The 27,647-nt window shown below is 37.5% G+C and overlaps 1 protein-coding gene across 6 annotated transcripts in view; it reads right to left on the bottom strand.

Annotated features, from left to right (window-relative positions):
* Positions 1 to 211: 211 nt before the first annotated feature.
* The window catches only part of CNOT4 (CCR4-NOT transcription complex subunit 4), an 81,327-nt gene continuing 53,891 nt past the window's right edge, over positions 212 to 27,647 (bottom strand). For 2 of the 6 annotated variants that reach the window (XM_017804490.1, XM_017804488.1), the window contains 5 exons: positions 21,605 to 21,662; positions 21,077 to 21,326; positions 18,656 to 19,153; positions 2,404 to 2,616; positions 1,336 to 1,637 (listed from right to left, as the gene is read on the bottom strand). In XM_017804490.1, the coding sequence (XP_017659979.1) occupies positions 1,336 to 1,637; positions 2,404 to 2,616; positions 18,656 to 19,153; positions 21,077 to 21,326; positions 21,605 to 21,662 (1,321 nt within the window). Of the gene's footprint in view, positions 1,638 to 2,403; positions 2,617 to 18,655; positions 19,154 to 21,076; positions 21,327 to 21,604; positions 21,663 to 24,263; positions 24,420 to 27,647 lie in introns of all 6 variants that reach the window. The other 4 variants (XM_017804491.1, XM_017804492.1, XM_017804486.1 and 1 more) reach the window with 3 other exon arrangements.

The raw sequence follows: 27,647 nt of genomic DNA, 5'->3' as shown, positions 1-27,647 counted from the left end.
AAAGACAAGAGAATCCCTTTACAAAATTTAAAGTGTGTATGCTTTTTCCACCCTTCAATACAGAAGTTACCACGCAAAGCAGTATTTTCCAATTATAAAGTAGATCCGCTTTAGATGAATAGGAAAAAAACCCAAAACACCCAATGACATATGGTTTTATCAGATGCAGTAATTAAAAACCCAACATTAAAAGACCAGAAAAGCAAACATGAAGTCATCATCAAGTTTTCTGTTTTATTTAAGATTTTAGTTTTAATTCTGAAGAAAGAGGTACATTTCCTTGGTTTTAGTTTTAGCGTCAGGTTATAACCATGTTTATTTATCTGTTTCTTTTTTCCTGTCTTTTCAATACTGCACAAACGTCCAGAAACTACAGGGTTAAGTAAAAGCTGCAGGCAGAGGAGGTCAGAGGTTGCTCCTGATGGTGATCATGTGGCCCCAATGCAGTGCTATCCCAGAGTGCCCTAATCAGGTGAATCTTCTAAAGAAAAAAAAAAAAGAAAGAGAGACTGACAGAGGAGATAGAAAGACTGCAGTAAATATCACTCGTGTTTCAGCTGCTTATAATTATATTATGTATATGCTAGGTATTAAATCTGTGAATACTTTTAAAACATTAAAGTTTACTTTAAATCTAAAGCCAAAATTAAAGAAAAATCTTATTCTCCTCTCTTTAAACCACTCTTTAGCAACATGCCAGTTACTCATAGCTATAAGTGTTTTGTCTTTCAACACACTTCATCTCAAACTCTGACTGATGCAATAAAATCCCCTGCTCAAAAAAAAAAAACAACAAAAAACAAAAAAACCACCAACATAGCAATTTCCCTGTGTAGTGCCACACAATGCAAAATAAATGCTGGGCCACTGTTTGCCCCACATGTTCAGTAATTTCATTTAAATTAAATACCTTTTTCATGTTCCTGCATTTGATTCTGCATTGCATTTTTTCCCCTACTGCAGACTGACACTTTTCCACTAGGCAGAAATACTCATGTGCAAGAGACATAAGACAGTAATATTCTCCTTAGGCATTGAGACTGCATTTTGCTTTCTCTCTCTCTCTCTCTTTTTTTTTTTCCTTAGAATGGTTAGAAAATATCTCAAACAGTGTATTCCAAACACTGGTTCTGCAAAAACTTAACGAAAAGATATGGTCATGACCCTGTGATGGCATTGCATTTGGGGGGGAAGTTTGATCAGGAACTGGATTCTTCAGAAAGAAAGATATGACAGGGAACAGTAGGTGGGCATGGGAAGGAGTCAGGGTGGGACACTTCCTGCATTTCTAACGTTTTGGGTCTTATTTTTCTTTTTTTTCTTTTTCCTCCTTTCCTAATGACGATCCAGCGCTGAGCTCTGTAGTAGATCTGTGGGGGTTTTACTGGGGGGTCTGAAGGCTGTCTGAAAGCCTGGAGGTGGGGAATGGAAGCTGGTGGGGTTTGAAGGAGGAGAGTAGGGATTCCAACTGGCTCTGTGCAGAGGGATCTGTGTGCCGAAGGGGTTACTGTGGTGCGTCTGTGATGGTGCTGCACTGGGGCCGTCCACCTCTGTGAGGGCCTGAAGAGATTTTAGCCAATGTGGAGGATTGTCATCTTGAAGGGTGTCTAAACTGTTTCCTGTGGAGGCTGGGATACCTATGAAAAGAAGAAAAAAAAACAGGGATACAGGCAAGTCAGAGTAGAAGCAATAAGTTGAGCATGAAGGAGGTCAATTTAACCTAACAAAAAGCAACAGTGAAAAAACATGATTAGTTTGTACAGAAAATGCATTATTATGTATAATTACCCTGCCCGCAAAACATTTAACATGAATTCCAGATAGGAGAAAGTTCACCCTCAGAACACTTCTTCATAAAACACACGTTTTTCTATCAAACATCTTTCTCAAGAACTGCATCCCTGTCAACATGATCTTACCACACCAAGCTGCCAGTACACTGCATGCTTCACCTTCTACTCTGCCTACTTGAATCATGCTTCAGTCTGTCTAACAGGGAAATGCAACCAGACAGCCTTATAAAAGAGAGCTTTATAAACAAGTGGAGTACGTCCCTTTTTAAATAACAAAGTCCAGTGACTGCCTTCAGTGCCTCAGGACCAGCGGCGCGCATACCGGACATGCCATCCGGCAGAAGGGACACCTATAGATTGACCGTATAGAAAAGTGCTGCTCCACCTGACTGCCTGCAAAGGTCTCGGGCATGCATTGCAAAGGCCTAAGTGATGCTCTGTTATACCTAGCGGTTCCACAAAAATTCCTGGAACCTTGAGGTTTTGTGGATGGAAGCTGGAAGAGACCACCGCATACTGTCTTTTTTTTTTTTTCCAGATGTAAATCAGTTTGTGCCAAATACCCATCTGATGGTTTGCCAGTGGAGCTGAAGGAGTGAGAAACGGTTACCTGTGATGATTGCGGGGTCCATCCAGCTGCCAGGGCTGTCCCAATTCAGGCTGTCGGTGGTGGCAGTGTTGGACGTTGGTACACTGTGGTTGGCGTTGGAGGGGGAAGAAGCATTGGGCAGTCCACCAAAGTTGATGTTAATGTTCGGTAGAAGTGCCCTTAGCCCGTCCTGCCATTCCTTCATATTTAAACTCTCTACAGAACTGCTGTTGTCTGGGAGATTTACCAACAAAAAAAAATGAAAGATAAAAAAATAAAAAGCTGAAGTTAGAAACAGATGTCCTTCTTTGGTGGGGTATGGGATTTTGCTTTTACTTTTTAAGCTAAGCATTTAATACTTTCCCTGTCCAAAAACTAGGGTCAAAGTTTCCATGATTGATGAATTACTCAGAGGGGCAGGCAGGTTTTAAACCAAGTGTAAGTAGCGGGAGAAAGATTTAACTCCTCTCCCAATACATATTTCCCCATGTCAGTTCAGAGACTCGAATAATCAAGGACACAGTGGCTCTTCCTCTATTACTAATAGGAGAAAATCTACTGGGTACTTGATGAGAATACCTCTGTTGCAACTTGGCTGCTTTATTAATGGGCAGCAGGCTCAAAAGGGTTGTTTTGTTTGATGCGTATCAAAATGAAGAAAGGCTAGGTAGGGCTTTGCAATAGAAACCGAACATGAGAAACCAGGGAGGCGGAGAAATATCACAAAAGTCTTTTGTTTTATTATAGCTTGCTCATTCTCAGCCCTACAGATGTTCTTCTGAAGGTAATGGTAATGAAGTTGGAGGGAGTGAAATTTCCTCTTGCAGTTGAAGAACAGTAGTGAAAATTCTTTAGAGATCTTTCAGAATATTTCTCGACACAGCAACATCCTCAAAACTTTGGTCAGAAGAAAACCAGATGGACACCAGAACAGTCAAGTCTCAACTACTTGCCTAAATGTTTCAGGAGGTGTATTGATAAAGGACAACAGAATAATGTGGCTATTAGCACTACAGCAAATGATCCCTGAACACAAAAGTTACACCATGCTATCTAGGAATAGACTATTAGGTTCTATGATCCATCTCTTGCTTTAAGTATCTCAAAGCAAAACAAACCAGACACAAGCGTTCTAGTATTTATCAGCCAACACAGAAAGTTCTACTTCATTAACTTGTGGTCAATTATATTTGAAAAGGAAGTGTTGGGTAGTATGTTGGCACAATGTCGTCTTTTTGACACGTATCTAGAGTACAACTGATTTGGGTTTTTTTTAAACATCTCTGCTTATCCTAATTGAAGAAAAGACCTCAATGTCAATCAGAATTGTTATAGAGAGATACTCACACAACATCATGTTGATGCTACTTCAACAGAAGAGATTTAAGTCTTCATGGAAAATTAGAGGATATCACTAACTTGCAACTCTATGTTAGAGAGCAAAGAAAGCAGTCTCAATTGCTATCAAAACCTGCCCTGGCAATATTTGTAAAGTTGAATGCTCAGAAAGATGTCTCGAGCAATTGCCTTTTTGTAGTTACAAGGGGGAAAAAACCTCCAAAACCAAACAAATAACCTACTTCTTGAAATTCTGTGCTTCCATGCAGAACTTTCCTTCTCCAGGCCAAAAGTTTTTAGAATAAACTTTATATTTAAAGATTCTGCTTCTGTACAGAATTACAACAAGCAACTTCAGTCACAAATCACAAATACTTCAGTCCAAGTCACCAACTGAACTTCAAAACAAATTATTATACAAATCTGCTCTACCTACTCTGCCAATGACGGCTGTTGGAGCAATGCATTCATTTCTAAGCCTATACATGCTTAATGCAGCTGTTCTAGCACAATCATCCACCTACACACATAAGTGTCCTCACAGGGATAATGGCACAGATGCAAAGAGGGTACTGAGAAAATCCTCCTCTGTGTCTGGGCAAGTTCACAGAACACATTTGACCACAGAGAGTGGAAGGTTTACAGTCAGCTCCTGACTGTTATCCTCACTTACTGGCTGAGGTTGGGGAGTGACTTGATCTCAGAGGTTATGGCATGAGGTACCTCCACCAGGAAGACAGACAACTCCTAAGTATTCCCATAAACAAAGAGAAGGCAGGTAAAAACCAGGTAGTGGAAGTAAAGCCTGCCTGTTACTACATGCATCGTGTTATACCTTAAGTTCAAATTTTCAGTGTGACAGGAAGAAAAAAAGAGCCCTAAGAAAACCAAAGCTTTCCCTTAAGCAAGTAACAACCTAAGATCATCTTTTTACTAACACCCTAGTGCAAAGATGCAATCAAGCCTCCAGACATAAGTGTGACTGTATCTAACAAAATGTGCAGCAATGTGCCCTGTGAGGCCTGCTGTACAAGTCCCTTTGGGTGAAAACAATGCAGGCTTAGCAGCAATTCATTCTGCGTTTGTTTTGCATCAAGCCACAGTGCATACAACTGGCTTTCACTTCAACTTTAATTTCTCCTCCTGTAAACCAAATCTACTTCCTGTTCCTTCCAAACTCCTACTTTTTCCTTTGCAATTCTAAAGCACAGAATAAGTGCTTTGAAGAATTTAGTGCAATACATTTTTCATCAAAACCTACAATCCCAGGGTTAAAAATAATAAATCAAAATTTTACAAAGTATTAGTCAAAAGTGTCCTCAATATGTTCACAAGCCTCTTGAACATTTATAAGCCCATTTGAGACAAGTTCTAAATTAACTTTTCAGAACAAAAGCAGTCAGCTCATGATCACTGCAACAGATTCTGCATGGTACACCATTAGTTTCCACTTTATTTATTTTCTCACTGCTGCTTCCAACAGCTTGTGCAAAGAAACACAGCTCTGTTGAATTACTCATTTCTACTACAATGCAAAAAACCACACAAAAAATGCTTACTGGGTCCGTGCATGAGCGACCATACTGATCTCAATACCTGTGAGCTGGGAATCTGCATGCTCATATGATGGTCTCAGTCATGGAGATTACTAAGCCCCAACATGTCCTCAAAACTCATGTACAAGAAAACAAATGTGTAAAAAACTACACACCTGCAACATGTCATTGAGGAAGTCTAATGAAGACAAAGCCTGAAAGATGTTATAAGAAACAGGATAGGAAAATAAATGTTGTAGGGCATTAGGCCCCCTTCTTATTAGACATTATAAGAAAATATGTATGCTTTGTCCTGGGTACCAAGTGACAAAACAGAACATTTTAAAAAAATGTATTGTCTTTTCCAGACATCTGGGTTTGTGGGGCTGGAAGGCAAGCTAGGACAAAAAACACTGACCTCTGACACAAAAAGAAACCCCAAGTACCACATCACTCAGGTGTCTGTAACAGTTTTCCAGCTTAGCTAATAAATGCACAGAGTTGAAAAAAAAACCCAAAACAAAAAAAAGAAACCCACAAAACAAACACCAAACACGACCAAAGCTTTCTCAGTTACTGGCTATGTTAAGTAAAGCACCCAGAGAGAACATGAGCAACTTCCAGGCACCATACACCAACACCCAAACCGAACAACTAAATCAGCATATCTTTGCTGGAGTCTGACAAGTTTAAAACAAGACCCTAAGTGAAAATCCAAGTCCACCCCAAACACAAATGTTACTTCCACCAACTGCAGAAAATAAATACCTTCAGAATTCACTACTCATCCCTCAGCTAGTTTGTTCTTCCTGTTAAATAGGTTTATACTTCACCATGGAGCTAAGTACCATAGTTAAAAATGAGAAAAGGTTAGCTCTCAGTTAACCCAGATCTATTAAAAAGGGCATTTGCCTGTTGCCCAAAGATCGGGAGAAAAAAACCTCATCAGGTGAATTTAGTATAGATAAGTAGAGAGCAGGTCTTCAATGAAGGTCTTCTGGCATAAGGAGTACAAAGGCACGTGCCCATGTCCAGGGATTCTACAATTTTATGGTATTATCCATCCAATCCAAGAACTATCTGCCCCCCAGATCCTCCCCAAATCTGCCTCCCTGTCACACTTCCCCTGAACTGAGTCAGAGTACCCAAGACCCCTTTCTTCCTCATCTTCCTCTTCTTCACAGCACGTACTGTCTTTGGAACTTCTCCAAGGTTCTGGGCTTGAAGGTTGCTTTGACAATGGCAGTATCTTGTTCAGGCCTGGGAGGCATATGTTGTTAAACAGAATGTGTTTAGTATAGTCCTGCCTTGAAAGGAGCCTAAACAAGCCTGAAGAATTTAGAAAATTCGATATGAAGTGGGAATAGGGTTTGGTAAGTGTTAACTACTATTCTAAAGTGTGTCAGACTATACAACTACACTAAAAATCTATATACTACACAGTTACTTTAAAATCTACAAAAGGCTAAAAATCTTAAAAATTCTGAGGCAACAGCCTATTACCCTTTCCTATTTCTAACATTAATTGTTTGGAGGGAGTAATTTTTTGACTATTAGCAGACTTCTCAGTTGGACATCACAACTAGGCACATAAGAACCAATACAACACTGTTTCCTTCTCTCAAGGAATGGAAATGCCATCTCCTTTCATAACTTCATCTTAATTTAAAGCAGCATGTCCTTGGACAGTGGGAAAACAGAAAAAAAAACAGGGTAAAACTCAGTTGACTGCAAAGAAAATATTTTATACACCAAAATAAATATGAGATTCCTCCCCTCATGCCCAGCATTGCCTCCCAGAAGAGAGAATAACCTGGTGAAGCATCACTGAAAGCACCATTATGAAAAAACATGGCCCAAATACACAACCTGAACTCCAGTCTTCTCTCAATGTGCATTTCATAATCCTGTCTGGTCTAGCAGAAACTTGTGTTTACAGGGGTGAACTAATCCCACAGTTCTAACACTGAAATTTGACTGTCTGAGGTGGTATGTCAATGTGAAATAAAAGTACTTGCATGTGAAGTTTTCAAAGTCAACCACTGTCTTAGACTAGAAAATGAAAGAAAAATAAGCTTCTTCAAAAAAATAACTTGTCCATCCAATTTAAATAAATAATCATTTAAAGTTAACTTTTAAAAATAATACAATTGAGAAGGCTGAACATTAATCTGTACAAAAACTAGTAATTTAATAAATTTCTAAATAAAATAATTGCCCCATTATTACATCCTACCAGACAGTCTGGTAGTGTTACCTCATTATTCTCCACCTGTAACGCTGTAACACTATTCCTTCAAATCAGGGAAAGCAGTGTGTATTTGGGGGACAGACAGTGAAGAGGATGATGGCCAAGCTAGAACACTGTTCTGTTGTACATAATCAATGCTTTGGAAGATGTTTGCACAAGCATCTGCTGCACTGACACACGCTGTTTTGTGACTTCCAAAATTCTGACATGACGCTGCAATGTAGACCCAAAGGTGTTTCAGATGTGGTTGTGTCACATTTGTGATGTTGATGCACTTGATATTTTATATTGAGGATAATGGGATAGCACAGCTTACAGTGAGACAAGCCCACTAAAATGAATATCTGTGTACAGTGACTAGACCATTTCGCATTATTGCTCCAAATCTGATACAAGCCTATGGTCAAATCCGCAGCAAAATTTACACAGTACATGCTTAAAAATATGACTGATAGAAAAGATCACAAGACTGTTAAGTGTAAAGCAAGCCTATTTCTTCGTTCTGCCAAAATTATACTCCAAACTGTTACAAGAGCACTAACTGTGTAAAAACACGAAATATATTTATGCCGAGTCCTATATATTCTGGTCCCATTGAAAAGTAAGCAGTCCTGCAATTCTAGATTGCAATTATTTATTTCTATTATAAGAACACATCAGTATGCTATGTGTGTGACCAAGACACACAACTGTGTCAACTATAGAAAAGCTTCAAATAAGTAAAATAAATTCAGAGGAAAATCATCATATGAGAGAAAAACAAACTTCTTAGCAATGCCACATACCTGACTGCACAGACTAGCAACAAAAGCAGCAGAGACTATCAAGGTGTATTTGGTAATAAAATAGCTATTTCAACAACCTGCCTGTAAAAAGGCCCCTGTGAAATCTTCAATCTTACACTGTACAGTAACAGCTTTGAAGCCAAAGAAACATGAGAGAAAAAAAAAAGAACAGGAAAGACCACCAGGTAGAGTTCACCAGGAGTCTTTCAACTCAATTAGAAACAAATGCCCCCCCTCCCCAAGAGAAGCATACCCTTGGAAGTGACATCCCTGGTCCAGGTCCACGCTTTGTGCTACCATGTTCACAGATATCACAGACAGTACATGCTTTCCCTGAAACAGCCCACTGCCCTATTCTGAGAAGTGACAGAGGCTTCTCTATTTTAATTTCAAAATGACTTTACACTACAGGTACTTCTGTTTGCAAACAGTTGTCCAATATTTCCCTCTGGGGGAAAGAGAAGGCAAGGACAATTTGCCACATTCAAAAAAGAAATTATGCCCATCACCTTAGATAAACTCAAAAGCCTTTAATCTAAAGCTTATATATTTAACCAACGATAAAACAGTTATGATAAGAACTGTACCCATGTCACTTTAATATGAATAATAAGCTTGTTTCTTCATGGAATTTTTAAAACCATGAATTAAATCCCAGTTAAGCTTCTACACTTTGACGGATTTCACTCTCAGATTTAATTGATTCTGTGTATCTATAATTGCTAGGAATCCTACAATGTTTAAACCAAACAATGAAGTTTCATCCATTCACAGAGGCCTGAGCATGTTACTGGCAGATTAAAGAAGACTGAAACTTCCCACATTTAAACAGCAGTGCTGCCCATCAGGAATGCAAGTAGCCACTTCATATTAGGGAGATATCAAGTGGCAGGAGCACTAGAAGATAAAGCCGTTTGCAGGGAACATTTAAAAGCCTCACAAACATTGTCTATACACGGGAAACAACTTGACAATTCACAAAAATGGCTTTCTAAGTGTCATTCCACAGTGTGGATTTCACATGAAAGTCTTATAGTCATAAGCTCTATGAGCTAAGGAAAGAAGCACATACATTCACACACATTTATGTACAAACACACATGTACAAAATTGGTTTTGATTCACAACAGACACCAGTATACCCTCAGCTTTAAAATAATGCAAGTAAAGCACCTTATATCTCAATTCCACATTGATTTCCATGGTTATATTAGTTTCACCCAATTTAAAAGACAGCTATTAAATATTCTTCAATTTTAAAAAAATCAATTGCAACTTAACTTGCCAGTTAGCCAAGCTAGCAAGTAGAAGAGGAATATACTGAACTCTAAAGTATTGACTTAAAAGGGGAAAGTTTTTCTAAATAATTTTCTTTTTTGATAAGCATCTGACAGTACAACTGTTAAGCTTTCTGTGACTAAATAAGTGTTATGAGTCAGAAAATGTCACTTATTTTTATGGGAAATTCCTTCTACAACATTAGTATGGGGACAATACGAAGACTCATATTTGCTTGCATCTACAGTGTCAGAATTTTATTAGGTTTGAGAAAAGCAATTTCTTGTGAGTTCTTGTGATTGACTTATACTTGCCATGGTTCAGGAGACCAAATCTAATATATAATTATAGCAGCCAGCCACCCAATTTTAAGCTATAAGCAAATTTCAAATTGAGTTTCTAACTTGTTTTGAAAAATATGCTTGACTTCCTAGCAGATGATTCCAGAGTATCCCATTATTTTTTATTACTGACTTTTTAAGAGTTTATTGCTGAAAACACATAGCGGTCAACTGCAGGACTTGATTCAAGCTGGGGTCCAATGTACTGCATACAAACCAGACAATATATTGTGTAATTCTTCCATCTTAGTCAATAAATCATCTCTTTTTTTGCTTGAGCTAACAGCTAGTTCTTGATGTTGATAATCTCAAAAACTTCCTTAAATCTAAACTAAAGCGCACAAAGACTTAAGATACTGAAACAAAGGAAACAGGTACTTGAATCCTACATACAGAACAGTTTGATTAAAAAGCTCAGACAGCTTGCAATTCCATTCATCTGAGAAAAAAAGTTCATTTTAACCTAAGTTGCTTACTCTCACATCATGAAGAGTTCCGTCTCACCAGGTTACACTGTCTGTCAACGGAACAAACAAACTTTGACTTCAAATGAAAATCCCATGTGTAGAAGTGTACTTGTGGGTACATGCATAAATATACACATAAATTAAAAAAAAAAAATTGAAATTTGCCTTATGGGCAATGAAATAACTAGACATTGCAAAGAAAAAAAGAAATCAGATCTTCGAAGGTGTATTTATAATTAGCAAGAGCCTATCCAGTTATGGAGATTCTGGATTCCAGGAATATCCAACCAATCAACCAATCCTCTGACCCAGACTGCAAGACCAGCACTAGCACAATGAAAGCATGCTCTGACAAATGATAAAGTAATTTTTAATTTTTCCATATCTGTAAAAACCAATTAAGGCTGATGCATATTTGCAGATTATTTCAATCATTCTGTGGGAAAATTATATAAAGTGCAAGAAAGCCAAGTTTTCAATTTCCATTACATGAAATTCATTCTGATTACTAAATGCTGTGTTCTAATAGAGGTGACCTACTTTTTAAATACATGTGTTTTTTTTAAAATAATTCCTCTGAGGACAAGCTGAAGTTCAAATGAGGCTGTGATGTAAAATGAACCTTGAGACGGTAAAGGATGGAAAAGATCAATTTTTTTTTTTGCCCTCAATGTGATGTGGTATCACTGGGAAGAGAAATACTTTTTGTAAAGCTGCTCTTTCAATTGCTCTTATACCTTCAGGATATCTCCTCCCCCAATACAATTTTTAAAAGATTACGTTTGCTCTTTCTCAACAGTTTTTCAAGTTGGTGCATTTCAAAAAAAGTTTACATGGGAAGCCTATGAACTGTTTGTACTTTTTGCTGAAATGTATCAGTCATAATTGATATTTTGTGAAATGGACTTAGCAGGAGCTAAAGTTTCAGGTCTGTGCCAAGGCACAGCCTCTTGTTAGACACTACTAGTAACAGGTGACACTGCCAAGTGCACTCATTTCCAGTCCTTAGAAGGAAAATACCAGGTTTTTAACATCACTAATATAATTGCACCTTTTAACTCACGCTAGCGGTTTCTTGTATATTTTGATGTGCCAGTTGGTATTTCAGAAAAGCATCTAAGAGAACACAGCACCCCAAGGCTAAGGATCTGCCTGCTGGAGAAGGGAGATGCTACACCAGACAACAGAGCTGCCTCGTATGCTGCTGTAGAGCCATCCCAAGATCTTATGGGTTAACTGTGAAAGGAAATAACCTTTCTAAATTTTGGTGTACCAGTCCTTGAAGAGATTTTATAAGCAATAAATGCAGTTTTCCATCCCTAAAACACAGGCAAAGGCCCAACATTTAATGCAGCTGAAGCTCCTCTGGTGACATTACTACAGACACAAACAGCCAGAAAATTTGATATGAAATATCTCCCACCTGCTTGTTTCTCTCTGTTTCTGGGAAGAACTGCTAAAAAAGCTGTCAGGACTGATGCAAACTGGGTCAGCTACTCAGGCCACTTATTTCAGCCAACTCTGCATTTATTTCAAATCTAGTAGTGTTAATGAGATTAGTCATTCCTCTGATACATTGCAGTGAGAGGTTGGAGGATTTTTTTCTCACTTTTTTTTCTTTTTGTTCACATTTTCTTCTTCCAAAATAAAATTACACATTTAAAAATCATCTCACTACTCATAAAAGCAGGATGCCTGTCTTTCACTGCCATGACTAATACTCTTGCAATCAAATATTTTAAAAAAAAATCTGTAAGAGCTTAAAACCAAGCTCCAGAGATGAGGACACAGATATTTATGTATCAAGCCTTACTTGAAACAGTATCACCTATACAATCATAGGAAAAAATTTCCACAGGGTCTAGAAAACAGTTGCAGTATTAGCACTGAAAAGGCTTTGGAACAGAAGGGTGGGTGTGTGAGATGAGATTTGGGTACAGACGGAGGAGTAGCAGAACTTAAAGGACAGGTGCTGCAGATGAAGTTCTCATAGAGATCATGAGATGATTACACTAAGGAAGCCAGGTCTTAGTAGCAAAAGTAGAAAGCGTATAAAAGTTAATGGACAAGACACCAGAGGTAAGAAAAGAAATACACATAGCAGATTTTAATCTTGACACTGATATAGTATTTTGAAAATTAATCTGAAATCTCACTTCCATTTAATTTATTTCAAACCTAGCACCCCCACCATGGGTGTATAAAAAAACCCAAACTTCTCCAAAGAAACAAATGAGCAAGCCAGAAGTTTATTTTCAAATTGAATTAGTTCCATATTGTGCCAAACACTCCCTCTTCACCAGTGAAATACAAAATTAGTTATGATGGGAAATAAAAGGAGAATGAATTTCAGGGTGGAGATACACACAGACACAAAGTGTCTCCTAAAGAAGAAAGGTCTAAGAACCTCCATGGAAAATACAGGGTGCAGTGAATATAAAGACTGATAAGACAAACAAAATATTCAATGGCAAAGGCTGCACTAACAAGTCATCTTTGTTGAAGAAAACAGGATACACAAGGATCAGTAAAAGCAATAATGGAAGCAGCTGAGGGTTGTTTACAAAAGGTACTTTTCATTTTACATTTTCAAAGAGGTTTCAAATGAGGAGTGACCCTGTTATCAGGGCAACATATCCCCTTCTGAGGGGAGCGCTCTGCACTCTGGAAAAGATACAAGCCTTTGGAAGTCCCATGCATGGCACCTGCAACTACTGTATCAGCCAAGATTTTCACCAGATTTCCTATTTTCAGTACTCATACCTAATCAGAGAAAGACTTCAGCTATAGGTAGCCATAGAGCTAACCAGGGGGCACACAAGACTACATTCAACTGCCATGCTTTCTGTCCAGCTGCTGGCAGACAGCCAAACATCAAGGAAAACCCCCAAGTGAGCAAGCAGTCTTCTTTAAAGGATTAGGACAGAAAATTAATGGACTAATGCATCTCTTACTGTTAAGAGTAAGGCAATCAATACTTAAAACAGGCATTATACCTTTCATATATTGTCAGGTCAAGAGGAAAAGTGTAGGAGAATGCTTTTTTGACCATGGCATCCAAATAAAGGGATGTGAGGCAGCAATGTTTAAGGCACATTGATTGTTGCTAGGGTGTGGGATTAGATGCATTTTGTACACAGCATTTGGAGAAATTTAATTTTTACAACATGTTAAATTCAACAGCCATACCACATGGACCAAACTCTCTTTTAAAAGGGCACAGTAGCAGAACATGCACAGAATCCCATATCATATCCTGAGACCACAGAAAAATGTCAGCTGCTATGCCACAAATTCCTTTTTTTTTTTTCCCCAGTCTTGCACAAAACCAAGGCATGGGGTGGTTGGGGGATTTTTTTTGTGGGTTTTTGGGGTGGGGTTTTTTTTGTTTGTTTGTTTGTTTTTGGTTTTTTGGTGGGTTTTTTTGTTTGTTTTTTTTTTGTTCAGGAGATAGAATCAACCCAGAGAGAGAAGACAAAGTCAAAAAGACCAAACCAGATAAGAAATGTGTGCCTCAAACAGAAATGCAGTTATATTATGAGAAAATACGAAGTCAGACAATGACTCTTAGTATTATAGGGAAAGCATGTTAACACTAATTCTGCCATCTCATCCTTTTTTGTGCTCTAAATAAAGTCTTTAAATAATATGACCATAGCCAACATACAGGGATCTTCCCTTGTATTACTAAAATGTTGTCCAAAAGGTATTACTAGGCAAGAAAGGATTTGGTGTTTACATTCAATAGCTGGGGGTATAGAGGCCAGAAGATTTAAAGCAGGAGATGCAACACCATAGATTTTTTAGGAATGGAAGAGCTCAGGGCGTAAAATAGTGGGAAGAAGTTAGACTTGCTTAATAAAACCTTCATTGCTTTGTCCTCCCTGCTACCAGCCACTGCTTCACAAAAACCTAAATGCAGCCGTGACTTGAAAACGTGCATGCTAATCAGTATCCTGATAAGGAATGCAACACCACTACCACAAACACTGCTGGGTGGCACCCAAAATTAATAGAGCTATCTAACTGTTTATCATCTCATCTTTAAATACATGTAATACCATCAATTAGGCTGTACACATTCAACAGATACAAGCCACAACACCAAAACTAAAAGTTCTTGAAAGAATAAAATTTTGATTCATCATTATATTCTACTACATGGACTTATATTCAAGCCCCCTGTTTTGAAGTTTCAGGAACAGCTCACAGAAACCTGCTGCGATCTCCACATCAGTCAGCTTCATGGCTAAAGTATCATGACAAATTTTACAGTGGTTATCTTCAAGGACAATGGGTAAAACTGTTTTCTTCCCCTCTCCTAGACAGGGTTTAATTCTTTATGCTTCCTATCTGTCTCTGTGTACACTTGACTATTTCCTCTATTTAGATTTCTAATGTATGTATGATATATATAAATTGCCTTTGCTTAAAAAAAGCATTTGGACAATGCTTCAAGATGTATGGTTTAATTTTTAGGCTGCCCTGTGCAGAGTCAGAAATTGGACTTGATGAACTTGTGGGTCTCTTCCAACTCAGTGGTTTCAATGATTTATTTGGGAAGAATAGATACACATTACTGCGTAACATTAGTCTTGGAAGAGTTCGAACTGTCTCAATTATTATTGAATATATAAGTGCCTACAGTTAAGTTTTTGCTCATTTGGAATTATGTTGAGGATAACTATGAAAGTAATAAATGAAATAATAGCCAGTGTTTCAAAATGTGAAGTACTTCATCCTGCATAGAACTTACAGGAAAGGTGGACAACTTTTTCCTAATACTTTTAACTCTGTGAATTTGGTCCTATGCATTTTCTATGTAACAAAATCAATGACTACCAACCACTCAGTAAACTCCAGAAATAAAATTATACATTTCTATTTTCACATTAATAGGCACACATCTCATTTTATAAAGCACCTGTCTCAAAATACACTGTTAATCTGAAACCTACTTTATGATCTCATACTATACCTATTATTTTTGAACACCCCACCAGGCAGTAGGGTAGCAAAGATGATAGTGTTTTAGTGATAGAATTACAAAGAGTTTCCTGTTATCCTACAGTAACATAAAAATAAAGGCACACACCCACCCACGCTGCTGTCAGTGAATCAATCTTTCCTTTGGCATTATCTGTGGAACAAAGAATAGCGGCTGTCCATATTCTTAGGATAGCTTGCATACAATCTAGGGTAAGATTTCTTTCAGCAAGAAACACACTGCCCATGAAGAAGTCACTGAACTTTTCTCCTGAAGCACAGTTACACAGTTATAATTACACAGTAAATCATCTAATCAATCCCACACCACAGAGCAGCAATAAGCCTCAACTGCCCCTGAAAATGACAACATGTAACATCTGCTACAGTTTGCAAAATGGTACTGTAGGGGGAGGAAAAAAAATGCTACTCTGGGAATCAATCAGTCAATCAAAGAGTTCATTTAAACATAGGCTGGAGACAAATGTATGCCTGATGAATGCAACACATTTGAAGTATATGTATAATAAAACTATGAAGTCAATTGGGTCATTTCATTGGAAACCACAGAATTAGTTAATAAATACTACTTCTGAGAAATAGGCAACTAAACTCCACATGAAAATTATTTTTAAATTAGCTTAAAAAAAAAAAAGGGAATGTAGGTAGTGCCTGTGTCCTGCCATTTAAATTTGGTATACATCACAGAACAGCCCTACCTGGAGCTGTGAGGTTATGAATACAGCACAGCTCTGATTCTCAAATAAACAAAAGGTAACTTCAGCAAATTACATTCAACATGTCATACACATGTATTTCTTGGTTTCTTTTGCTGTTACATCTGAAATGGCTGAATTGATGACACTTACTAAAACATGGACTAACAAAAGAGCCAAGAAAAAGGAGCTTCAGGTGTGCTACAACTAATTGCTCCATACTGCTAAATAGCTGTTATGATATGCACTGCCTTTCTAGCAGGTCAGCTAGAGTTAGTTATAAAGCACTGTAATAAAGTTTCATACTTCCAACCCCATCAGACACCTGTACTTGTAAATCAAATGAGGAAACCAGGAAAATTCTGTAATTATATACTTGATACTGATAAGATTAAAAACAAACAAAAACAGGAATTATTTTTTCAAAAGGAATACAAAATCAATTCGTTGAGAGACCTGTACACTAGATACAGATGAGAAAAGACAGAATAATCAATAAATTGAAAACTATTAAGTCAGTACACAAAAAAAGAGGTATGAGGTCATCTCCTGACTTTTAAATTATTTGTACATCTCAAGCAGATAGGTCAGTAAAGAAAGCCCTAGGCACTAAATAATACAAATCCATAACCCAGCAAACAAAACCAGAACTACGAGAGTTCAGCTGATTTTTGGCAGCAGGAAAAGAAAAAGGAGTAATCTAAGTTTGTACAAATGACTCTTTTTTTCAAGATATATCAAAGCTGACACGTAGATCACCTGAGAAGTGTTTGTGCTGCAGCAACTGCTGCTATATAATTGTCAGCCAGGCAACTAACAATGTTTTCTATAGCAAGAGATGAAAACCAACTCAAAGGAACTTGCCATAGAAACTAAAGCAGATGTTTACTTTGCTTTTAGCACTGTATTTGCCAAAAATATTTTGAGATCAATTGGTTCTAGCAGTTGCATACAAAAACCAACATAATTAAAAATCTATTCTATTGCCTTAAAACATATGGGGGAAGTACACAGCCTGGGCTGTACATCAATCAACACCACACAACTTGCTCTTCAGAAGTTGTACAAAAAGATCTACAAGTCTTCTACAAATACAAAAAGGTCTACTTTCAAACTGTCAGTTGCCATTAAAGTAATGCAATACTTTTGCAAACCTAGAATCAATCTGTACTATGAACAGATTTTTTCAACGCTAAAGGATTTTTCTGGTCCCCTTAGTCCATAAGATAGTCTTGTAATTGGTCCCTCAAACTGTAAGTGTTTAGAACAGAGTGGTAGAGTTGAAACGATGTCTTGCTGTGCTTCTGGAAGTTCTATGTAGTTTAGGGGAAAGTGAGCAACATTGCACATTGCAGCTATGGATGCTGCAGGTTTTACTCCATGCCAAGAATAACTTTTTTTTTTTAGCGCAACCAGTATCAGTCATTTTAGGCTTAAAAATTTGTCATTGCCAGTATAAAGAGTTTTGAACTACTTGCATTTGTAGTCCAGACCATGTTTATACTTTGAATCAGCCTGAAGACCCTACAGCAGTCATGTAGCTACGACAAGCCTTCAAAGAGGACAAAGTACAGGAAAGTAATAGTCAAAATTAGCCTTGTACTAGAGCACCAAAAACACACAATGACTTTTTCTATGTCACTTTCTTATAGTATAGCCAGTACTCCTAAAACCCGGAAAGGAAAATAATGCTGGCAACATCTCAAGAAACAGTTTTCTCCATCTCAAGACTACAAAGAGCTAAGAGACTTTCTACATGCAGTTCATTATACATTTAATACAATTTCTTCCCCTGTTACAAAAAGAGAATCTGTGTAGGCCAAGTTAAAATCGGAAACATGGAAGGACTTCAAACTCCAGAAGTGAATTTTTAATCAAGACAATTATTGTTACAATTAGCTCCTTAGTTGTAACATTTGATGCAAGAGCCTATTAATCCATTCAGAGCAGCCTGAACTGGCCTGACTGCACATTTATTTTTCTCCAACATCACAACCCTCACAATTAGGATGAATCCTCTTACACACATTGCAAGCATCCATTCAGTGGAAGATTAGTGTAATATTAAGGCCATCTGAAGTACAGAAATGAGCAGCACTGAATGTTTTATTGTGCAGCCATTTGGTTATGCACAAGAGGGAACAACCCAGCCAAGACATCTGGCACAAATTACCATCATTGCAATTTTTTGCACGACTTTAAGAACTCTGGTCAGCACCTGCATGTCAACAAGAAAGTCACAATGCGATTCCAGGGCCTATTCTTAAGGAAAGCCAGTCTGGCAAGACTGAAGAACCAAAATACCAATCTGCTTTGGCACAAAATTAAGCGGGCACAGAATACTCCACCTTCCTTATAAAGCTCAATATTACAAGGCTAAATATCCAGTTACCTTTTTTTTTTAATGGAAAGGGTCTATTTAAAACAATATTCCTCCCCCTGTTCATAAACCTAGTACGATAGTCAAGAGATACCACTCTACCGATTGTAGCTGACTACACTCTTTTTCTGTCCTGGCTCAGAGAAGCTGAAGAGCATGAATTAAGTCATATTTATGGCTGTCCCAATTCACCTACCTGATATAGGGATCCCTCCCAGACCTGTGCTGTGTTGTGGTGGGAGATTCAAGTCCAAGAAATTACTATTTGAGGTGGGATTTGCTGTGTGGTTCAAGTGCATGATGCTATTGCGTGGGAAGGCCATCCAAGGATAGCGAGCTGCTTGGCCTGGAAAACTGAAGGAGTTGTAAACTGCTCGATGTTGCTGAAACTGTGGGAACCTCTGTGGCATGACTGGAAAGGTGCTACTGAGAGAGTTGGCATTTGTGGGTGCAGCAGGATGCAGGAATCCAGAGCCTGGCCCTTTGGCAGTTGTAGTGTGTGGGGTAGGGTTCTGAAGAGATGTGGGCGAAAGGGAAGGTTGGTCTTGGACTGACAGTTCCTTCTCAATCAGGTCTGCTAAGGCTTTGCGGGTGATGTCAAAGGGGTCAAACCCTAAGTCGTCCTCTTGCTGTTTGGAGGAACCAAACCCAAAAGCTGCTTGCCAGTCTGTGGAGGAGGATACTGGTATAGTTTCTGTCAGAGAGGAAAGGAACAGGATTTAGAACAAGAATTAGTAACTATTTATCCATATAAAAGTTTTAGTCTGTGTATCTGACTGTGGTCTGTTATCTTTCATATAATACTTCTTTATACATTCCCCAAAGACACCTTATTCATCAGCTTAGAATGCCATTTTCAGATCAAACTGTCATAGATTTCTACTAAAGGTGAAGTGTTAGAACTAGCAAATAGTATTTTTACTGCAGAAATGCTCTGCTCCTGAACTACAGAAAAACCTTATCAAATAGCTATTTTCAGTAATAAAACCAAATAGAAAGTCACCAATATACACTCATTTAGAACCTTCTTTACACCCATATTAATTCATGAAAGTGTGAACAAGCAGAGTTTAAATAAGGCTGTTATTCAGTTAAGTATTTTGCTTTCACTATGAAAGCCGAGCAAGAAAGGTGGGCAGGAGACGTTCCTCCTCAAAAGAAGGAATCTCCGAACAGTGGTTTAAAAAACCAAACCAAAACCAAACCAAAACAAATCCACAAAAAATTCCCTACTCTCTATCATTATGAAGAAAACAAGCCAAATTCTTGAGCAGAGATATTGATAAAACAAAAAAAATAAGGAACTGCATTACAAGATACCGTTAAATATTTTGAGAGTGTTGCAAAAAAAAAAAAAAAAAAGGGTTATCAGAAATTGCCTGCATTTTCAATTAATACTTCATTTCCTGATACTCTTAATTTTCTTATTCAGGTTCAGTGAATGCTGGGTCTACTTTCACAGTATTTTTCCTCAAAACTGTGGTCATGCAAGCTAAGTACAAGGGTAGTATCACTCGCAACATTAACTCCCTCTGCTGGTAGGGACCTGGTCTACTGCTTTAAGTAGGTTCAGTAGCCTCTCTTAGAAAAGAAATTTACACTTCTGTTCTTACTCTAAAATCCATGACAATAAAGAGTTGCTTGATCGACAAAAACTTGTCCTCTGCATTCTTATTTAAATAGCAACCATCATTTTATATTAATTACGATCTCTACTACCTGCAAATTGTCTTTCATTGCTACTTAATCCTCACAAAATTGGTACATAAAGTACTTTAGCAGCAAGTAATTCCCTTGGTAATAATATTGCTTACAAACATATAATAAAAAAAATAATATTTCTTACAAACAAATTATGACATCCAGAAGCAAGATAAACATCAAAACACGACTAATCACTAAGTAAACCAACTCTGTCATAAGGTAACATTTACATTCTATTTTTTACTGATAATGTTTCATTTAATTTTCTAACAATTCCCTCAGATATATAATTTGTAAGCTCTTAAATACTGGTAACCATTCCCAAGACTATATAAATACACCTAAACCCGTGTTTCATTCATATAATGTGGTATTTCATAGCAAAGTACCTGGAAAATACAGGTATTTTTCAGTTGATGCAATTAACCATATTTTTATCTTTTTTGAATTTACAGAATATCACTTCAGAAAAAGATTAGGCACCTTGAGGTAACTACACAGGATACTAAAGAAAATTCTGAATTCTACAGAACAGCTTCTGGTATCAGAATTACAGATTACCAGACTGATATATACTAAACCCTGTATTTTCTTAACTCTCAATAAAAACCTTTAACATTAAATACTAAAGCATACATGTCACATCCTATTTAATTTAGACAGGCATGTTGCTAAAAAAAACTAAAATAAGCAGTCTAGTAATTTAGTCATACAGCTTGAAAGGTCTGTAAAGATTCTTTTAGAAGCAACCCTTAGGTCAGTGCAATTCATTTGTAGTTAAGTGGCAAATTTTAACCATTTGTGAAGGGTGAAAACACAGTATGGAGCAAGTCCCAGAGTTTTAGGTTCTGCACAGTTTTAAACCTCAGCTGCAAAAGCAAGCAATACACAGCCATATAACCTGTGTACATACCTGATGTGAAGAGGCTCTGTGGTTCTGGTGCTGTGGGCCAGTCACTTGAAGTCTGTGGAGAGCTGGGGAATGGAGGAAGCCCACTAGGGATGGGATTAGGGTGCCGGAAGTTGTCAGAGAAGAGTGACTGTGATTCTGTTACAGCCCCTTCAAAAGGAGACCGTGCACTGTGATTAGATGAACTGATGGGTATAACTGGATTGGGTTTTGTTAAACCAGGAGGTGGTGAAGGTGTGTCACTGTTTGTTATCTACAGGCAAGAGAGGAAGACAAGCAATTAGGATGAGTGTTATATATAAAATATTCTTCACTAATTCAGATGAAAAATTTCCTCAAAGTTTTTGGCCACAATTAGGTTAGCTATATAGCTCAGCACAAGGTCAAACAAAAATCAATTTTGCAATTGCATTTTTAAATTTTGTTTAAAATTATAATATACTTCAGAAAGTACTTGGTTCTCCAACTACAAATTGCACCAAGTCCTCAAACCCAATTGTTACTTTCACAGCATTTATCTTTATGTCTTACCTGCTGAGAGCTGTCACCATTTCCTATACTGAGAGAATCTGAAGGTTTATCGATAGGGCTGCAAAAGTGGGAGGGGAAAAAGACAATAAGACACTCAAGTATTTAACGTAAATATCAACATTTGCTTTTACAGTGGAAGACAAGCCTTAAAACAAAAACACAGCAAAATTAATAAGTAGGAATTAAGAAGGAAAAGAGTCCACTTATTTTTTATTAGACTGCTTTTTTAATCATAAGCATTCCAATCATTTGTCATATACTGTAATACTTCTTTCCACCACTCTCCACTCTGCTTGTTGACAGCTTAAAGGAACAAAAGAAAAGTTCTGAACATGTTCATAGCAACTCTATGCCATACAAAAACCCAGGACTCTACTGCTATGGCAGTTATTTTGTAATAGTCCGTTCCATCTATGATACTATTGGAAAGAAACTTGGGAAGATTTATTTTCCAAATATGCAAGTTTTCACTTCCCATGCAAGTCCTAAATAAATCTGGGGAGAGATAAAACATTAAATTAACTAGTCCTGGTGGTAACAGCCTTTATGCTTTTGACTAGCAGAAATTAGTTCCAAGGTAAGAAAACTGAGTTTTGAGATGACAGAACGGAAAAATACATAGCATAAAGAACTGCCCAAAGTAAAGAGAATATAAGATACAGGAGAAAACAACCTCAGAAAGCTATTCACTGCAGATTACCATGACTTGGTTGATATGGCACATCTCAGGATTCAAGATACTGACAGGCATCTGTGAATTTGCTTATTTATGCTAAATAGCACACTAATGAAATGGTATTAGTTCAAGTTCACACTAAAATCTTAGCTTTACAACTTCAAGGTACTCTCATTTTTATCTACCCATAAGAGATGATGCACAAGCATCAGGCTGTGCAGACCAATACGCAGATCCTATAAACAAGGACCAGAAGAACATTAATTTCAGTTCCATTAAGAGGTCACAATGGGATACAAGTCAAATTACAGTCATGATGTGTTAGTACAAGACAAATATATGTAACAATTTTTCTTAACCGGGTGCAGACTTCAGATTTTACATACATCTGGTTTTCCCCTTACTGCTGGAAAGTTCAGCTACTGCATACAGCCATACAGTAAGGCCAACAATTCGTAAGATTGCTTCCCCTCATATTTGTTCCCCTCATCCCAAAATGACTAGTCGAAACCCAGCAGAACTACCTCTTCATTCTAAACAAACTGTGTAAGAGTAATCTACCCACAATTTTTTTTGCGAAAAAGACTGAGTCTACCTCTAATAGACAAATGAAGCTGGAGTATTTATGACTATAAAAGAAAAATCCAAAGAATATACTTGCAAACGAGCATTTCTCCAGTGAAGATTTACAAATACTTTCTATTCAGTGATCCAACAGCATGAATAAAGTTCTTCTATTTGAAACAAACTGTTGGTTGGTAATTTCTGAATAAAGCAAAAACATTTGCTGTAGACTCTTCATTACACAATAAATTCTGATTGTAGAGCTGATATTCCAGTCAAATTCTTTTCCTACACCTAGCAAAGTCACAATGCTGCAGTTTCAAAAGCTATGTGGTGAGACAACTTTTAATGACAATCTAAATGGTGGAAGTGTTTATTATACTTGAACCTGCCTAAGGAGCCTTTAGTTGCAAGACAGGTTTCCAGCCCTCAGGAAACCTGCTACAATAATTTTACTTACAGTTAAAACATTATTTTCAGGAAAAAAGGAAGCTGTACATCGCTGAGACGCAACCACAGGCTCTCTGATCACTCCTCAACAGGACTACCATTAAGCCTAACAAGAAGGTACCACTTTCAACAACACTCTCAATGTTAATGGATTGGTTCAACATTGATTTAAAATGAAGATCGGCTACCTAATCAGAAACACCATCCCTTGAAATATTAGGGTTTACCTTGTTGCTTTCCCATCCAACCTCTGAATGAGCCTAATCCATATTACCTCAAGGGTCCATAAAAAACAAAACAGCACGACTATAGACTAAGATTGGAACTGCAAGTGATGCTTAAGATGGAAGAGGACACTAGTTCTATTCAAGGAGGGCACCAAAGAAGAAAAAAAATGTTGGTTGGCAGTAAGAGCTTACTGAAAGCAGATGAATTACTTCCTCTACACAAAGCAGCCTCAGTTGAATTTGCTGCCCTGTTGTTCTGTAACTGAGTGGTAATTGGGGAACCCTTACCTCTGCAGTTATGTTTCTGGAACACATCACTGTAAGGATATGACAGATATTCAGCCCTAACATTTAACTTCCCTCTATTGAAGCTTTTCCAAGTGACAAGCCTCCTGATGTACAGCGAATAGTGTGTTACTTTTGTGGAAGCTTCTGCATAGAAGAAAATGAAGGGATCAGCTCTGACTGGGACCATGCAGCTGTACAAGCTGTTGAACCCCTGGTTATTCCATTCCACTCAGCCCTCACCTGCAACATCACTTACTAACTTCATTTTAGGGTTCTCCTGCACAATCTGCCCATCAGTCTTTTTGACATGGGCTATGCTAAGCACAGCTTTTTGTGACCTGATCAGGATTTGAATCCAGTCTCCAAGCAAAGAGAGACTGAAGAATCATTCCCTCCACACCAATCAGTGAGAGAGAAAGCAAGCTATCTGAAGTATAAAAGGCAGCACAATTACCCGAAATCTGAGTCTGCACCATCTGGAGTCATGTGTTCTGGGTCTGTGCCATTTTCTAATATGGGAGGCGTTTTCCTGTGTTCCATTGTTAAACCGTTGGCTGATTTACTTGAACTCTGTAATGATGGCCAGGCATCTTTGTTATTATTGTTGGGTCTGGAAAAAGGCAAGAGTAAAATAAAAAAAATAAAAAAAAAAAGAGTTCAAGTTATGAAGAAAGTGTTTTAAAAATTGTAAACACTGGGGAAATAAATCCTTGTGCCAGATAATCTATAAGAATAGATTTATCTGGATATTATTTCTCAGATTTTAAATTTTAAAAAAATAATTAGTGGGATAGGTAGGGTAGAGAGAAAACCAGAGGGAATTCTGCTTGCTTTGCTGAATAGATAGCTGCTCTGCCAACGCTGAAGTCCAAACTTGTCCATTTGGAGGAGACAAAAAATATTAAAATAAAAATTAAAAAAAGCCATCAACAGTTCAAGTGTCCAGACCTCTGCATACTTCATTTGGAATTACTTGCTTTAGCCCTGAAGTATTTTTAAGTTCTGTAAGTCACGAGCTAAATCTTTCTTTTCGGATACATTTTATATTCCAGGCCCTATCAAGCCTGGCCACAACAGATGAAGTTTATGTTTTACATCTACACAAGACTCCACAGCTTTGCTAACAGACCATGAGACCAGTCAGACCACCACACTGTTCATTCAAGTTACTGCTCCCTTCATTTCCAGTTTAAAGCCATAATTACTTCTTTTTATAAAGTAAAAATAAAGTTCATTTCAGAGTGCACATCAGAACTGAAAGAAGTTCAAGAGAGGACTCCAAGCCCAAGTTTTGCTGAAAATTGTTATATTCCATACAAATTGAAGCAAGATGGAATATAATCCATAACTGAATGCATTCAAATACAGTGTTATCTGCTAACCTTGCAATTTTATTATAAAAGATCTGCTTTTGTGTTCTTAAGTTTTTATATTAACTTTTGCTTTTCATTTGCTTACTTAGGAGCTGGTTTTAGCGTCCAAGTGCTGTCTAAGGATGAAGCTTTCGCAAAAAAAATTTTATAACATATATGCCCCTCCTAATGCTGCCCTTCATTAGTATGTTCTTATTACACGGTCCAACGTTTACTCCACATCTTTGGGTCAATTTCGTAATTTCACTATCAGAATCTGGAAATTCCTGTAGCTGCTTATAGCAACCTAAGTGTTTCCTACTCCTATTCAGATATAATTAGTAGTACTAGTGACCCTCAAATCTCAGTTAGTATGTAAGATTTGCTGTTCTGAGTCCCTCTTTTCTTATATACCTATAAAATATGTACACAGATGAGAGCCTTGACCTGAGGTACAGATCTCATCTTGGCTTTGTACACATTTGGACTAAGAGATATCAAGTTGATCCGATATAGAACATCAAGGAATGAAGACATCACAAGCGCAATGTCAATAATTTAATATTCTCACCCATACAAAGGTGAGCTGTAATCTAGATATACCAGGAGTTTCAATCCATTAACAGATTTATTTTAAATATGCAAATTTAGGTCCAGTGCAGTGCATAAATGCATATAGCCATCTCTATACTAAAACTAACTTTAAAATGTCAGTTAGAAGTCAGTTTTGCATCCAAGGAGAAAGGCAAAGAAATCGGTTTATGTTTTGGTATGGGGTTTTGTGCATGTCGTTTTTTTTGTTTTGGTTAAGTTCAAAGCTACATGCCTCTCAAGGGCTGTTCTCTAAAAGACCAGCAGGTGCTTAACAAGTGCTTTGACTTGTGGCATAAGAAAGCTTTAATTTCAGTTCTTTAGGAAAATGTCATCAGGAAAATAAAAAAAGCTTGATCTGTTTTAAACGTAGAATATATCTCCAACTGAAAGAGAACACAATCACTATGATTATCACATGATATACCAAGAGAAGCATAGACAAAGTGGTACTGGGTGATTTCAACAGTTGCCTTTAGCAGAAAGAAAAGGTCTGCAAACAGGACTTTTCGAAATAGAAGACAACTGCAGAAAAACTTATCAGTGTTTAAGAAGCTGTTTTCTACTACTGGATATTTATAAACATCTGCTACTTAGAACTCAATTTCTGTTCAACTCCAGAATGAATCAAATCCTGTACCCCAGAAACATAAGAACAACCACAGATTTGTCAGAAACTCTGACAAACTGCCAGAAATATTAATATCATACCAACGAATCAAACAAAAACAAGAACCCAGTAGGGTAGAAAGCTGTGAAAGAGAACAACCAGTTCAAAAGCTACATTTTGTACTGATGGGATGGGACTTGAAGAAACATGTCAAAATCCCAGCTGCAAGAAATTCACTTTGCAACCCTAAACGTGGTGTCTAGCCATTATCAAAGAACAGAGTCCATGTTGTGATGATGCTGCTCAGTGACAAGAGAAATTAACTCCAAACCACTTGATGCCTTTAGAGTAACATGCCATTTTTTCCCGTAAGTGCTAAATGTTAGCACCACAGACTGGCCAAGTTCCAACTCCTAATTGCTCCCCAAAGGTTTAAAAGTTTGCTTCAGCTCCACATAGAGCATTCTTCCCTTGATGGTATAATTTGTTTTGCTGGGATCTAATGAGGTTTCATATTAAAATTATTTCAGACTTTGAGCATAAAATAATCAATACCCAAATGCAAGAACTGGTGTATTTGCTTTATTTGCTGCACTTCACCTTCCAAGTCAAACTGAACCAGTGTCCAAGAAATATGAAGTGGCACTGTCCTTAACAAAAAAGATCCAACTGGAAGTCCTGACCACTTGCAGTCAAAGAGCATATGACACTTCCTTCAGAAGTTAAAGATGATAATCCCAGTACACCATGTAGGATACCAGTTCTCAGAATTTATTCAAGCTCCACTGGTAACATTTTAGATCCAGTACCCATTTTCTTGCTTGGGCTGCTATGCACTGGCAAACTACTGTCTGAAAAAATCAGCAGTGGATAAACTGCTACACAGCATAAACTCTGATTACAAGGCCAAGGTGCATATCGGGTGCAATCTGAATTTCACATTCCACTCTGCCCATCTCCTTTGATTTTCATCTCTATAAAAATATTTCAAGAAGGAGTGGAGGAAATTGTCAACAGTTTTTATTTCTTTGTCTGAAATATGACATTTGAATGAATAATTAAGGTCCAGTGACCTTAGACTTTCATTTATCTTTGTGTGACTATATCCTCATATGGACAGAAATCTTTTCATAACTTACTGAACAAACTACTTCAATGGAACATTATATTACCAAGCCAGAATAAGTGATATCTGCAATTAAAACATAGTGAAAAAATATATGGACTGCACTACAAATCATGATGTATAAAACAGAAATCAAGACTACAAGGTGTCCCAGTTATG

Source organism: Lepidothrix coronata, unplaced genomic scaffold (genome assembly GCF_001604755.1).
Source record: "Lepidothrix coronata isolate B3197 unplaced genomic scaffold, Lepidothrix_coronata-1.0 Scaffold9, whole genome shotgun sequence".
In the NCBI taxonomy this organism is placed as follows: Eukaryota; Metazoa; Chordata; class Aves; order Passeriformes; family Pipridae; genus Lepidothrix; species Lepidothrix coronata.
This window is presented reverse-complemented; position numbering and strand designations above follow the sequence as displayed.